This window comes from Barbus barbus, assembly GCF_936440315.1.
Source record: "Barbus barbus genome assembly, chromosome: 49".
Taxonomy (NCBI): Eukaryota; Metazoa; Chordata; class Actinopteri; order Cypriniformes; family Cyprinidae; genus Barbus; species Barbus barbus.
Window position 1 is genome coordinate 8,885,987 of NC_136727.1, and position 16,667 is coordinate 8,902,653.

At 37.6% G+C, this 16,667-nt stretch overlaps 1 protein-coding gene across 2 annotated transcripts in view; it reads left to right on the forward strand.

The window, feature by feature from the left end:
* Positions 1 to 16,085, forward strand: part of LOC306867295 (glypican-1) — a 30,383-nt gene extending 14,298 nt beyond the window's left edge. The window contains exons 2-9 of one of the 2 annotated variants that reach the window (XM_079412894.1): positions 8,461 to 8,619; positions 10,526 to 10,923; positions 12,984 to 13,149; positions 13,303 to 13,433; positions 13,585 to 13,722; positions 13,808 to 13,938; positions 14,657 to 14,832; positions 15,130 to 16,085. In XM_079412894.1, the coding sequence (XP_079269020.1) occupies positions 8,461 to 8,619; positions 10,526 to 10,923; positions 12,984 to 13,149; positions 13,303 to 13,433; positions 13,585 to 13,722; positions 13,808 to 13,938; positions 14,657 to 14,832; positions 15,130 to 15,338 (1,508 nt within the window). In that variant the 3' untranslated portion in view covers positions 15,339 to 16,085. The remainder of the gene's footprint in view (positions 1 to 8,460; positions 8,620 to 10,525; positions 10,924 to 12,983; positions 13,150 to 13,302; positions 13,434 to 13,584; positions 13,723 to 13,807; positions 13,939 to 14,656; positions 14,833 to 15,129) is intronic. The other variant, XM_079412895.1, reaches the window with a different exon arrangement.
* The last annotated feature ends 582 nt before the right edge of the window (positions 16,086 to 16,667 follow it).

Consider the following 16,667-nt stretch of genomic DNA (forward strand, 5'->3'; position numbering starts at 1 on the left):
ATGGCGCCTGGGACACTCGGGACTCTTTGAGCCACCCCGCGACTCAGCAGGGTAGCGGATAAGAGAGACCAGAGGCAGATGGTTAAGAGAGTGCGAGAAACCCAGCAGGAGAGGGGTAATGAGTGCTAATAGGCACAGGAAGAGGTTGAAAGAAAGGTCACCTGGATATGTGGCGGAAGACCAGACGACAAACGGACAGGAATGGCGATTAAAAGAGTCGGCCAGAGGTGACAAAGCCCCAGATTATTTTTATACTGTCGGTAGTATAAGGACTTAATCCCTCATCAGTTTTTATTCCCCAACAGGGTACCTCCATGTATACAGGAACGGATTATGACGTACAGATGTCCTGGGCACGGATGCCATGCATCAGAAGCGAGAGGCACATTGAGATGTTATGTAACTAAAGCTTTGCCAAAATTGATGGCTTTAAAGTGTAGATAGTTTAACTGATCTAGTTTTCGCAACAAGACATGGTGTCTGACCCATTTGTTTGGTTTATTAAAATCAGCTAACTGCTACACAGTTCTTGATCAGTTTGTCGCAATTTTAAAATAAAAATTAATTTATCATGTTGGGGCTACAACAGCAATTTATTAAAAGGCTCTATGAAATATGTGTCATTTTTACCAAATTCAGTTTTCCATTCATTTTCTGGATTCCATTTGAATGGTTTCATTCATTTTAATAATCAAAAGCACCTCTAGTTTATTAAAAAATATATATTTGTATTCTATTTAATTTCTTTCTTTCTTTTTTTTCCAGAAATTCTGCTATGTATTTGCATTTTTCTGCTAAATAAATTCTGGTAAATATTCCTTGATAAATAATGTTTTAATAGAAATGTTATTAGCAGCAGTTGTAGTACTATCATTACATTAACTAATATATTTCTGTCACAGTTTCTTCAAGTTAAACCAAACTTTGATTTTATTGTGTGTAGTAAACAAAACCATGTGTCTGCTCCATTCATTCATACAGAGAACACACAGAACATACAGGTTTCATATTAAAATAGTATTTTTGCAGCCTAATATTCACAGACACTAGTTCATGTCACGTTTTGATTTAAAGGGGTGATCGGATGCCCATTTTGCACAAGTTGATATGATTCTTTAAGGTCTTAATGAAAAGCCTATAACATACTTTGGTTAAAATTTCCCAATGGTAGTGTAAAAAAAACACCTTTATCCTGTCAAAATCAGCTCTGTTTTCATCAAGCTGTTTTATTAGTCCATGTCCCTTTAAATGCTCATGACTCTGCTGAGCCCGCCCCTCTCTTCCGTGGGGTGACGAGCAGTACTGTTTACTGTAGCCACAAAACTGGCTAACTAGCACATTATTAGGAAAGGCAATTTGCAAAGATTCATTAAAAACCCTTATACTCACTTCTTCTGAAGGTAAAGCTGGATCACGAATGATTTGCGTGGACATAAACGCATTTATGTAGATCGGGGACCGGTGCATTCACTTCAAAGCGAAAGTAACGTTAATCCTCTGCATCTTCAGCGGCTCAGATGTCGGGAGTAAATGATGACTGCTTTATTCATTATTACATCTAACAACAAAACGCCTCAATCGCTTAATCGGAGACATCTTGTCTTCCACTGCACGGAGGCGGACAGCTCTCCGCTCACTCAGGGCGGGTCTAAGGTAAGACGGCCTTGTCAATCAACTATTGTGGGAGGGGCCTGTACAGAACTACGTCATTCTGACAGGAATCTGAGAACGGCCTGATTTGAGAAAGGGGATTTTAAAATAGGGATTTAAAAAAAAACACTGGGTGGATTTTTATCATTATAGGATGGATGTGTACACACATTTCCAACACACATTTATGTTCAAACAACTTGAAAAGTGAATTTTGCATCCGATGACCCCTTTAAGCATCCTGACCTACTTTTGATTTATCCATCCAAAATTGAGCAAATTCCTTGACATTCCATGTTATACAGTATATTCAGTTTTTTACGATTCCGTGATTCATTCTGCGTTTTCTGCATCGCGGAAATTATAGGGCCCTATTAGTTGTAAGTTTAACCAATGTACAAGTTTTATGGATTATGTTTATGGTGCATTAGTGTCTATTTCTGAAGCTTGAAAGCATGTGACCAAGTTTTTTCAAAGTAGCTCATTTTGCACATATTTATAAGAACTGTATCGTTTTATGCACAGTTTCTGTAGCTTATCAGGGCCCCCTGCTGGTCTGGAGCCCTAGGAAAACACTTGGCAGGGTTGTGCGTTAATCCGTCCACGCTTAAATTCAAATAATTGCTGCTGACACAAATGCGAAGGTGTTTGGCACACTTCTTTTACAGATAAAATTGCTCTAGGTTACACTCTCCACCCCCCCATCTCTCTTTGTCTTCCTAACCTCATTTTTCCTGTCCGTATTTCCTCAGTGTCCTTTGAGGACACTGGTCTGCTGGGGATTACAGAGATATTGCATTGTGTTCATTAAAGGCAGCTTATCCTCTTAATTGAGACCAATGTTTGGGCAAAGCGCCATGCCACCCATAACCCCATATTTAAAAAGAAGGTCAGATTCAGAGATTAGTGGTGAATGGCGGCAAGCCTAGCGTTTTCTGTACTGCAGTTGTCATCGTGTTTTCATATGTGAGTAAACAATACTCACATATACATTGTCAATCCATTTTGATTATATGGCATATCAGATCTTGTCATAGGTACTGTATTGCTGAGTTGCTCTGGCTGGTTTCTGGTCTCTAGATATGAATCTCTCCCTCCTGTGGTATTTTGTTTTTCACTAATTTTGTCGTTTGGCAGGCAAAATCCTTAAGGAAAGTAATAGCAAATAAGAGTCATTTGTATACACGTCAGTATGTCAGCAATTGAGCTCCACTTCTGCCTCACCTTAAACCTCTCAGTGTGTTTCCATAAATTCTTTTACTGCTTGCTGAGCTTGTTCCTGAACGTTGTGCTATGTACTTGTATGGTAATGCGGGTGTGGTGATTATAAGTCATCCAGAAGGGCTTGGCAGGGACGCAAGCTTACCAAACATCTTCTCATTCCTCAGAGACACACTGTTAATCAGGCATGGAGGACATGTGCATGTTTTTTGGCCAGTGCAGGGATTTAAACCTCAGCCGGGCTCACCTGTTGATCCTCACGCACCTGCTGCTGGTAAACCGGTGCCTGAGGCAGCCTTTGCTCTCATCTCAAAGGAGTGCACTCAAATCCTCTCCCAGGAAAGGAAGATGAGAAAATAAAAGAACTATTCACATTGGTACGTCAGGGGCTTTGAAGAGGAACTTGAAGAACATCCCTCAAAAGAACTTCCTCTTACTGTTTGGTTGTTCACTTTTAAAACAAGGCCTCGCGGTTTTCTTTCTGAAGTCAGTCCAAGTTCATTTTCAAAAGCCAATCCAGAAGGCATGAGGGTTTTCTAGTCCGTTGTGTCAACATCGGTGCTTTTTAATGAATTAGCACTGATTTTCTTGTTGGAATGTGGTCTACAGAAAGGCCTCGGAAAATCTGTCAACATATTGTATCTCATAACATCAGTCTTTGAAAATCCTGCATAAATATTGTGATTGTTTTCTTGTACCATGTGTCCTATGTAAAAAATAACGCTTTTTTTATCTATCATAAATTAGCTATGCTAGATATTTGTGGTTTGGCAGAAACCTTTAAGGTGAACTAAAGTTCTACATTTTATGAAGAAAATGTAAGTTGTGTTTACTCGTTCAAAAATGGTTGCAATGATGCTAGGGTTCTGTAGGCAGTTGCCAAAGCCTTGCTATGAGATTGCTAGGGTGTTCAGGATGGTAGCCTAAGCGTGGCAAAGCAGTTTATATGATGTTTTCTCTGGTCACTAGAGGAGCCACCTGTCTGTCATGCAATTTTGAGTGAGGAAGTTAGTTCAAGTTCGTTAACTGTTGATATGTTGCTTTGTCTATAACTCTGAATAATATTGTCCAGTTGAATGTCACAGACATAAAAAGAACTCTATCGCCCCCTTAAGTACTGGAGCTAATGCCACAGAAATAGCATACACGTATGCGTATGTATGTAGATATTATTTGCAAAAATCAAATATGTAAAAAATAACAGTAGACATTGTGCAAAAAATATGCAGTTGATATTGAGTTCATGCAGGAAATTATTAAAGCCCTTTTCCACTACAGAATATATATTTTTCATCACAAAATTCTCAATTATATTCGAAATTCTAAGGTTTTATCTCACAATTCAGACCTTTTTATACAAACACACAATTTTGAGATATAATTATAGGGACTTTTTGAATGGATTCTGAGTTTATATTTCACAATTCAGACTTTTTTCTCCGATTTCTGAGTTTACATCTCACAATTATATCTTTTTCCACCAAGAAATAAAAAATGAACAATTAACAATTGAGCAATCAAAAATTAGCTAGTATTGAGTACCAATTGGGCTGGTTTTGTTATGCCCAAAACATATTTTCTGACTAGCTACATTTTCAACATTTCTGTTTTAGCACTATAACGGAAAGTCAACATTTACTGCCAGTTTTCTTTTCAAGTCATCTACTTTTTACAGAGCAAATTTGAAGCAAGTCAGCTAAAGCTATGTTATTAGCGTCTTGAATAATAACACATCTGGTTTAATAGCACAGACAGAAATGCTTGTAAGTAGTCACTGTACATTTTCCCAGTGCTTTGTTCAAAAGACCTTCATTATTTGTAATGATCTGTTCAAAAGTTGATACCCTGATGTATTTTGCAGCATGTAAGTGAATATCAGAGATGCATTGCAAGGGAGAAGAATGGAATAAGAGCATTCAGCACTACACCGCATGGAGCATTTCTTTGATTAAATAGTCACAGACACTGAAGGGTTGGGTTGAAAGCTACTTGCTAACAGTTTAACTTGAAGGGATTTGCTTCATCTGACACCACTCAAGGTTTCTTCACTGTCTCGACCTGTTTGTCATCCTGCTCGACTATTTGTCTAGCTGTCCATCTCTAACAATTAGGCTGTCTGAAGAAACCCTTGATTTTTTCAGGACAGATGGAGGCGGCTGACAGGTGATTCTCTGTCAAGCTTTGATCCAGGGTCTTGTTCCGTTGGCAGCCTGTCGATTTCCATCCAACACACAGACATGGCAGCACAAGGAATCTTGAACAATGTTTATTCGGAACAGAAATGAAATAATTCCTCAGGATTTATTTTTAGCTTATTCAAAATATTGCCTTGGCGAGAGTCCTGCATTTATAAAGATATGCATCATCTCTTGATCTGCCTAGAATTAGGGGAGATTCAATTTGCACATGCACACACAAGATCCGTCTCTGTTAGTCTCTCTCTTGCTGCATTCAGAATGGCTAGCATACTGCTTACTAAGCAGTGTGCACTGTATACATTATTGAAAAGTAAGCGTTATGATGTGATAAACCTTTCAAACAGCAGTACAGTACATTTCTTGTCACATTACCATATTATGCATGTTTAATTTAACAAGTTATCACAAATTTAGCATGTTTAATTTCATTTTGTGTAAAATGACGTAAGAACCTAAACAAACTCTACTGAGTATGCGTTACTAGTTACAATGTGATTTTACCAACATTGTATTTCAAAATGTATCATTCCAAACATTAGCACTAGGAGCATAGTAATCTTTGAAGAAGCTTTTCCCGATTACGCCAAAGAATAAAATTGACGTTTTATAAAAAAAATTCTCAATTATATTCACAATTCTGGGATTTTATTTCAGACTTCTGACAATTTTCTCACAATTGTCCATCACATCATTAATAAACACAGAATTTTGAGATATAAACGGACTTTTTTGCATGGATTCTTAGACCCCGTTTACACTAGTGCGTTTTCGTTTTAAAGCGCAAAACTTTTGTTACGGTTACGCCTATCGTTTACACTACTCCGGCGTTTTCAAGGTCGAAAACGAAGACTTCTGGAAACGATGGCGTGGCTGCCCACATTTGCACTGCGTATCCTTGACAACCATGTAAACAATAACATTGTGCTCATTGTTGTGCCCATAAATGTGTATGGGTAGATTCCCCATTCGACACGTCCGCCATCTAAATAATAGGGAATCTACCTATGCATATCTATGGTTGTACCTGCATGAATGGACGTGTTTTCGGTTGTGTAGTGTAAACGGAGATCGTTTCTGAAATGCAGTGGAAACGCCAGTGTAAACGTTGATAAAACGCTGTTTTAAAACGAAAACGCACTAGTGTAAACGGGGCCTAACTTTGTATCTTGTAATTCAGATTTTTTTTTTCTCTCAGATTTCCGAGTTTACATCTCACAATTCTGTTGTTTGTTTCCACCAAAAAAAACATAATTATCCGATTAATTAAAAAATTTAAAAAACATTTTATCTCACAATTCAGATATTTTTTTGTTTGTTTTCCTCACTGTTGCGAGTTTGCATCTTACAATTCAGACGTTTCTTCTCAAAATTGTGAGTTTATATTTCGAATTGTAAGTTAAAATTTGCAATTACCTTCTTTTCTCACAATTTTTTCTCGCAATTGTGAATTATTATTTTTTTTTTATCTCATAATTTGGACTTTTCTTGCGAATTTATATTTGCAGTTTTTTCCCTAATCCTGAGAAAGTAACAAGGTTCCATAGGAACTGCATTGCATTGTGAGATACAGTAATCCATCCAGTGTGCTTTGGTTGTTTTTTCTCTTATTTTCTGACTCTTTCTCACCATGTCGCTTTTCATATGTGTTTAGTTAATGTGCAAAATGAGATCCCAGCTGTAATATAAGTATACATATACATATTTGGGTGTGCGGGCACATTGTCGCACAGATTCTTCCTTTGTGTGCCAGAGCGGGAAAAAAAGCTTCATCTGTCTTGTGTCTCGCGGTCCCTCGTCAGTATGCATTGATATGCAGCCCACACGCCTGTGCTGCTCACGGACTGCAATGAAGGGCCTGGTATGCGATGCGTAATGACACTGAAGGCTCTTTAACACCACAATATGTAGAGCGACACGCAGAATATGATCTTGGGATCTCGCTGCTTGTTGACATACGAGGCTACACATTTCAAAACAGGCTCATTACATGTGTGAATGTGATTTAATGCAGCTGAGCATGTTTGAAACCTCTGATAATCAGAGATTTTACTTATTTGCACATTTATGTTATTACATTTTTTTTTTTTATCTATGCACACACATTCACCCATGTTATTTCAGTGTAATTTACACAGTGTTATAGCATTTATTAATATTTTGAATTAGATTTTATTTTTATATTTTCAGTTTATTTTAATTTTAGTTATGTAATTAAAAAATAAAGCTGAATAGAAATATTTTGAATTTTTTATATAATTTTAGAATTTCAACTTAAACCTATTTTATTTAAGTGTTTCACCTAATATTTATATTTTATTTTATTTCAATTAACAAAAACTGTATTTTTGGCTTTAAAGTTGACAATAACAACTAACACACTCGCTAAAAACTTGATGTATTTTCAGTAATTAAAAGTACTGAATAAAAACTTTTGCGATCCTGTATGTCTTTTACCATACTTCTATTTCTGTAAATAAAATATTGCACACAAAAACTTCACAAAAATGCACTCTAGGCTAAACCGCATTAGCACAAAAACCATTTCTAAGTACTAAACCGCAGATTCACAGCAGATCTGATTCAACGACACAACGGCGAAAGTGACTATTTTAGCCCATCAGCTACAGTCTTACCACAGTGAATGCATAAAATTGTGCTTCTCTATGATTTTTCACTCTCGCTGCAGTCAGGCGGCATAAAAAATGCATAGCGGCGATAGCATCTCTCGCTCTAGTTCCCTAAGCCGTGACCCAAGACAGGCTTACCCCGAGAAAGTTGTTTGCTAAATGTCAGCCGGGTCCAAGAAGCTCTTGCTCTCCCGAGGACCTCACTGACCCACTGCACTGTGTTCGGTGACGCTCAGGAGAAGCTATTTTGAAACCTTAGTCTGTTAAGCTACAAGCTAAAGCTACTCATCGTTCAGCTAGCCTTTAGTAAACACAGTAGTTAGCTACACTACAAGCTACTAATACAAAACAGCTAACAACACTGGAGAGAGAGAGATAGCAAAGCAAAAACAGTAAGAATTTCAATTTGGGTAACAGCATAAAGCAATAAAAATATTAAACACCACAATTTCTATAACTTAAACATCAAAATGTGTTGATAAACAGCAGATTTTCAGGTAATATTATGTTGTTTTGCAAGGATATTGTAATTTTTTTGTTTTTGTTATATTTCATATGAGTCACTCACACAATACAGACCTTTTATCTTTATTGATGCTTTTTGTGGAAGTATGACATCATGTTTCACCTTTTCTGGCATCAGTCTAAGTTTAAAATTATATGGAGCTTGACATATGATGTTATTGGGGTAATTGGCATCTTTGGTGCCATAACTAGGTTAAAAACTCTACTTAAATTCTATTATCTTTCCATTCAATCTGCAGGCGAGCATCTCCGGATCTGCCCACAAGGTTATACCTGCTGCACCAGTGCCATGGAGGAAACACTATCGAACCTAAGCCGCCGGGAATTTGAAGGCCTGGTTAGGGAAGCAGGACGTTCCATTCAAGCCTCGCTAAATGCCCAGTACAGGACTTTCGACAGTGAGTCCACAACTCCAATACATTTATTCTTGCAGTTGGTTGTGTTTTGATGTATTATGTCACAGTTGCTAACACAACGGCTCAGTTTTTCCACTTAAATATTAGCAAGATGATTTTTGAATAACCCAAACGTTTAAGCTGTAATTTTTCCACCCTAAGTGTGAAGGTGAAAAAGAACAGAGTAGCGACTGCAAAAACTCACAGAGGAAATGAGACTGAGGTTTTACAGTGTACTTGTACGGTCACAGACAGCTGTCTTATCCAGAGCGGTAGTTTATGAAACTTTGTCTGCTTTTAGTTAACATTTTTCCTTTACTCTTCTGTGGATTTAACGGCATCGGGGTTAATGAATGTGAAGGGTTAAAGAGTTGCAGCACTTTGAAGCCCAAACTCTCTCCTGGTTTGTGTCATTGTGAGCTTAGATAAAAGGAAAACTCTAAAGCTCATATGCTTTCACACCGAGTGGTCCTCACAGGGCAATTACAGTGGGTTTTTATGGCCTTTTACTGCAGTGCATGATAAACTGTAGTGACGCACAATAACGATAAGAGATTTTGATGCAGTTGTTCAATTTACTAACCCTAATCAGACATTTTCTGGAAGCCACTGAATAAGAATTCAGTCAGTTACACGTGTGTGTATATATATATATATATATATATATATATATATATATATACATATACATACATACACGTGTGTGTGTGTGTGTGTGTGTGTGTGTTTATTTATATAAAATATTTGTATTACATTTGTTCTTTTTTTATATATGAACAAACATCTGGTATATTAATATATTATTGGTAATTACTAAATTACTGTATGTGTGAATGTTGAACATACAGTATAGGTTACTGAAATTAAGGATATTTGTTGCATCTTCCCTTAACAGGCAAAACATGAGTTATCACTTATTATTTGTATTTTATATTATCTGTGTAGAAATATGAAAAATATAAAATCATATTATTAAAACTGCAATGTATACAAATGTTCCACAGAAAGAAATGCTGTTTGTAAATTCCATTACAGGCAATGTAAAAATTCTGATTTTTTTTTCAAGTAGTTAGTAAAGTAACACGTTACTTTTTAATTTACAAGAAAATATCTGAGTTACTTTTTCAAACAAGTAATGCCAGTTACTTTATTGACAGACATCTCTGCTGTCACCATGTCGAGAGAAAGTAGAGAGGTGTTGTGTGTGATTTGTAAAAATAATGCTTACTGTAGTCCTAGATCAAATATGAACATGCATTAATTTATCTCACTCGCACAAAAACAGATTCAGTATTCCTCAAAATGAATAAAAACTCTGAAATGCAAGCTCAAAATATGATGCAAACCTGCAAGAGTTAAATGTTAAATAACGCAAATATCCTTTATGCATTTATTAGCCAATGTCTTTGCTGCTGACTTTCGTTGATCCAATTCAACCATACTAAAAAATTACTTTAGATAAATTAACATTTGTGCTTAATTTAACGTAACATATTACTTTCTAAGTGTAAAAACTAACTAAGCGTCAGCGCCAATAGCCTCGTGGTTAGTGCGTCGACAAGCAGCACAACTGCGCTCACGGCGACCCGAGTTTGATTCCCGTCTCTAGGTCCTTTGCCGATCCTGCTCCCTCTCTCCACCCAGCACTTTCCTGTTGTCTCTGTCTACTGTCCTGTCTAAAGGCCCATAAAAACATATATTTTTTAAAAGTAACATAATTAGTTACTTGTTAGGGAGTAATGCAATAATTGTAATGCATTACTTTTAAAAGTAACTTTCCCCAACACAGGGTACTTCAATGTTCTGAATTCTGCAACTACACTGGCAAACAGTAGTCAGTGGATACATTTGAATGTGATTTCTTTATTACTTTCACTGTGTGATGTAACTTCCTTTTTTATCCATCCAGCATATTTCCTTGAACTCCTAAATGGCTCTGAGCGGTGGTTGGAGGAGGCCTTTGTGGCCGCTTTGGGGGATCTGTACCGACCCAATGCAGGAGTGTTTCGTGACCTTTATGCTGACCTGCGTCGATATTACAGCGGTGCCTCCCTGAACCTTGAGGAGGTCTTGGACGAGTTCTGGATGAGGCTCCTGGAGCGTCTTTTAAAGGCGTCTGACCCAGAGACTGCCTCCCTGCTCTCTGACGACTTCCTGGAGTGTGCCTCCAAGCAGACTGAAACCCTACGTCCTTTTGGAGACGCTCCACGGGAACTGAAGACCAAGCTGGTGCGGGCATTCATCGCTGCTCGGGCATTCGTCCAAGGCCTTAATGTGGCTGGAGAGATTGTACGGAAAGTGTCTCAGGTACAGTGGATTAGTTTTCTTTTTTTACGATGGGTGTGATGTAGTGGTTAAGGCTCGGGGCTGCTAACGGAAGGTAGCTGGTTTGTTCACCACAAGAAACATGCTGCGTGCCAAGACCGTACTACCCTTGAGCAAGGCAATTAATCCCAGGCTGCTCAAGGGTGACTGGTAGCATTCGTGCATTAAAATTAAAAACAAGCGTTCTACTAAATAAGTTATAAATAAAACCCCTAGAGTGTACACTTGGTAAGACCGCCTTTGGCAAAATTTTCAGTCCACACCAGCATTGGCGTCTTTTTGGCAAAATTGCACAAGTTCCTTCAAATAGGATTGAGGCCTTAATGCTCAATGGTGCTCAACTGAACTGAGGTCGCATTTTCTTGATTTTAAGACTCACCAAGTGTCTTTTACATCTTTGTCCTGTTATCCTCAATGTTCTTGCAGATCACAGCATATTTTGCTCTAGAAATTCTACTAACATTGATATTGCCAAATGAGTATTCCAGTGTGAGTTCCTGGGTTATATTTTGCACCAAACATAGCGCTTCACATCAAAGTCTTCAAGTTCAGTTAAGGTTTCATCAGACCAGGGATTCTCCTCCAAGTCATTGAGTCACTGACATGCCTTTTTGGCAAATACCAGCCAAGTGATAAAGACTTCCTTCTTCCACCTTCTTTACAAGCCAGATTTATGAAATGTTCTTGCTTTTGAAGTGCTATTGTTGCCCCACGACAGTTTCTCCCATCTATGTTATGTGGAACTGTAACTCTTTAACATTGCCAACATCATCTTGTCCAGACAACCAGTTCTGGCAACACTTCAATTCTTTGCAGATGCACAGTTGGTCCATATTTTCTCACCTTTATAATGACAACCCTCACAGTGCTTCAAGGTGTATTTTATACGAATTATATCCTTGCCCTGACTGGTATTTTTCAAGAATCCTGCATTAGATCTTATAATGATCCTTGGGTTCTGCTGTAGGTTGCCTTGGAAATTAAGTGTGTATTCTCCTAGACACAGGTGTATTTGACATTAGAGTCATACGGCGATGGAAAAAACTCTTCAACGAATAAATTAATGAATTGTTTCATGGTGTAACACTGTGCAATTGAGAGAGTCCAAGGATACCAAAGACTTTTTATGTGGCTTAAATAAAACCATGCATATCCTTTAATGCCATACTCTCTGTAGGTGGTCTGGTTGCACTAAAAGGGAGCAGTACCTGCCCTAGTTGCCTAGAAAGTCAATCAACAGAAACTCCCAAATTCATCAATACTGGATCCATGACATCAAGACAAATGACTACACAGCAGCATTCCCAAAGATGTTTGCCCCAAACCCACACAAAGAACATTAGTCCAAGTCCTTAGTGGCTACCCTACCCTTCCTTAGAACTCCCTGCTGTTTTGACAAATGAAAGTAGGGCGCAATAGAACCTCTCTGTTCTTTAAGGGATTTCTTACAGAATTGGATTCAGTCTCCTGGTGCCAAACTCTCGGGAGATTCCTGCTAAGCAGACCTAAATTCTTGCTGATGTTGGGAATATATCAATTTGGAATATTGTGCGTCTTGTTTAAGTGGTCTTATGTTGACATATGTAAAAGCTTAATCCACTGTATGGCACATTTCGAGGGATTAGCATTAAAAATAAATGCATTTAGTAGATGTTTGCATTAGTAACATAAGCACCAGGTTCACGCACGGTCGCAGTAAAATGATTAAACTGAAGTTGCCTTTGGCTAATCTACAGCATGATTACTCTACCTTCCAAACTTGCCTTTCCCAAAAGACTTTAAAGTTTCTTCAAAGTGTTTTCTTATATAATAGATCACATGAATCTACATGCAGATAACATGCTTAGCTGGAGACAAAAGAAAATCAAACTAGCTTCATCAACATTCATGGAAAATGATAACAAACTTGTTTAGTTGATGCTAAATGGACTTGCAGTGCTTTTATTACAGGAACAGTTCTCCCGAAGCGATGCTGTGTTAATTGCCTTGCTCACAATAGTGTTAGCTCATGGTTAAATGCCTAATGGTCACTTTTCCCACAGGTTCCTTTGAGCCTGGAGTGTAATCGTGCCATTATGAAACTGGTGTACTGCCCTCATTGCCGAAATCTGGGATCAGTCAAACCTTGCACCAATTACTGCAAGAATGTCATGAAGGGCTGTCTGGCTAATCAGGCTGACTTGGACACCGAGTGGCAGAGCCTTATAGGTAAAGCAGAGATATTACCACACAAACTCTTGCTCTATTGTTGGTTGCTTGATTTCAATTTTTGTTGGGTAGTGCTGTCTGCTAAATATTTCGGTTTCAGACATGAAACTTGACACTGATCATTTATTCACACACACTATTTTCCTTAATCAGAAACCATGCTACAGGTGGCCTCCAGTTTTGGTGCCGAGCCCAGTATGGACACGGTGATCTATTCAATTCCTGTGAGAATCTCAGAGGCTGTTCTCACCATGCAGGAGAACATGGAGATCTATACCAGCAAGGTTAGGACATTTAAATTAAGCATCTATTTTAAACTTGCACGAGTGGGTTGGATTCAGATGTGAGGTGTCAGTTTAAACAGTTTAAAGATTTATTGATCACATAAGGCCCATTTATACAATTATACACAACTAAGTTTGTGTTGTGTTTCAGGTTTTCAAGGCCTGTGGGGATCGTGGTGAGGAAGGAACACCAAGTTCAATATCTGAGGAGCCGAAAAAGAAAGCAAGTACAGTTACTGCCCTGGAATACAAACCCATCCCAAAATCTGCAGCCAGACTGGAGGTGCAGGTGCGTGCATGTGTGGCAGTGTCCACTTTGGGCCAACTTTTATGAGTTTTATACAATGTTATTGAAGTGTGTGTGCAATTCCCAGGTCACAGACGTGTCCAGTAAACTGAAGGAAATGCAGTTTTACTGGATCCAACTCCCCTCGGCTCTGTGCAGTGGTAAAACCGCATCGTCAACCAACAGTGACAAATGTTGGAATGGCATCACCAAAGCGAGGTATTACATCTTTAGGGCAAATCTTTTCTAAGATGAAAGTTATCCATTCAGCTGGTCAGCACGTGTAATTTGTGGTAAATGTTTATGTCAATTTACACTTTTCAAGGCTAAATAGATGTGCAAGGATTCTGATGGATGACTTTTGGGATGAACACACATTATGAATTTATAGATCGTTACTCGTGGTCAGCGCTGGCAGACTTCTGAAAACTGCATTCGTCCCTCTATTTGCGGCCAAAGTCGTTCAATTGATTGTTTAGGTATCACTCCACAGAGCTGAACTTCCATTGCCCAAAGTCATCAGAAGTGATTAAATCACTGGATGAGGTTTATCTTCATTTGCATATATTTAAGGAGGGACTTGAGCCAAATCTAAAGACTACCTGGCAACATACAGCTAAAACACCCTAGCAACCACATAGCAAACCACTCAGAATATCATTGCAATATACTAACGGCTAAACCCATTGCATTGCAACCACCTAGACCTAGACCCTAGCAACCACATAGCAATGCATTAAAAACCAATCAAACTCTTTTGCAACGCACCAAAAACCAGAGCACGTTAGAAATGCACTATAATCGAGTTTGTGTTACTAATGTAAATCCTGGTTTTTATTTCAGCATAAGCTCGTTAATTGTGAAAAAAATTTAATAAAAGAGCTATTAACAAAATGTGCGTGATTGAAATGGTTCTGGAAAATTGATTTTTCTGCAGTTACCTCCCAGAAGTCATGGGTGACGGGCTGGCCAATCAGATTAATAACCCAGAGGTGGAGATTGACATCACCAAGCCTGACAGGACAATACGTCAACAGATCATGCTGTTGAAGATCATGTCAAACCGCCTGAAAAACGCCCTCGACGGCAACGATGTAGATTTCCAAGATACAAGTAAGATGCTAAAGAGCTAACTAAAAGACATGATCATACAATTGGCTTCATGAAATGAGAACAAATTTGTGTATATCATTCAGCATCAACTGAATTTAGTCAATTCACTAGTTAATTTTGTTTTACTACTCTTACATGAATGAAGCTCAATGATGCGAAATTTAGCACCATTCTGGATGGTTTTGCCTGTGTTATGCTGCAATTTCATGTAAATTAGATACTGCATAGCAACTATTACTTCTGTGACCTTTTTTGCACCAAAGCAATCATCATGTTTTTTCCATAATGTGTATCTAGGTGATGATTTCAGTGGCTCAGGAAGCGGCATGTGTGCGGACCACCTCTGCGTCCGAGGTAGACCTCCGGTTTTTGGTCCGAAAACAGACAGGCCCAAACTCTATGCCTATGGCCCTGAAAACAAAAGAGTCAAAGGATCCGGGAACCAGATTCAGCCTTCTGTCATCTTACTGGTTCTGTTACTCGCGACTCTACTGCTGAGACAATAATGGAGATGCTAAATCGAACTTTGGGATCTGGGTCAGGAAATTTGGGATTGGACAAGGAATGTTTCAAAACAAAAATAGAGAAAAATGAGAAAAGGTGAGCTTAAATGTTGCCAAAAGAAAAAAAAAGAAACCTTTTGCGTGAATGGACATTTTAATTCCTCTGGAATACAACATGAAAATAGGTGGAAAAGGAATTTTGTTTCTGTGTATTATTATGTTTTGTAATATATGTCAGATTTAAAATGCTGACTTGTTACATTAATTGACATCTTGCTTTTTTACCTTTGAATGTAAAAAGATGAACTGGATGGGAAGAATTCTGGTTTAGATTTACAATACGAGGTTCTCAGCCACCTAAGCCACTTACCCACAATTATTTGCTCTTAAAGTCACACAGTCACCAAGTCACCTCGTGTTTCATTTCGCCATGCTTGAGTTACGCAAGTTTGTCTTTGCACAACTTTTCTTTTTGTCTTAAATATTTCACAGACAGACATAATTACAAAACACTACATCAGTCTGATCCCATTTAGATTACAAAATGTATGAACTATGGCATGGACATGAATTGAAATACGAAATTGCTGAATATCTGAGGAATTATGTAATGGTGTTTTTTTTTTTTTTTTTTACTGTGATTCATTGGTTTAGTCTGCAATTACTTTGTATGATAGCAAGCTGCAATAATGGATGAATTTCACACACAAAAAAAGGGTTAGGAAATGTCCATTTTTTCACACCAACATCAAAAGAAAAAAGCAATTATTTTGCACAAAAGAAATATAGCCTGTTTTTTTTCTTAATTATTTTCTTAATTTTATTTTCATACTAATTTTGAAACTTTTCTTAACATTTTCCATTAAAAAACATCTAACCATGCCTAAAATAAGCAATTACAATTATGTCAAGTATTTTACAATTTTTTTCAATATCTGTTTCAATATCTGTTTGTTTCAATATCAATACAATTTTTTTTTATTAGATTTAGGAGTTACATTTCATGGATTTAATTTAATGTCACACATTTTCCACCAAAAAATACACATGAATACATCATGGTATTTTATAATAATAATAATAATACAAATTATTATTATTATTTCATTTATACAGTTTTTTTATATTGTGTACAAATAGGATGCTTTTCATTAAAATGATAATTACATTAATGAAAATTTCATGAGAACCTTGCACATTAGAATACAAAAAATAGGCTTTATTTTTAATGCAAAATATTTTTTCTCTGATGTTGATGTAAAAAATGACCCAGACATGAGATTCTCTTTTCTTGAAATAATAAACGTCTAAAGGACACGAATGCACAAAATA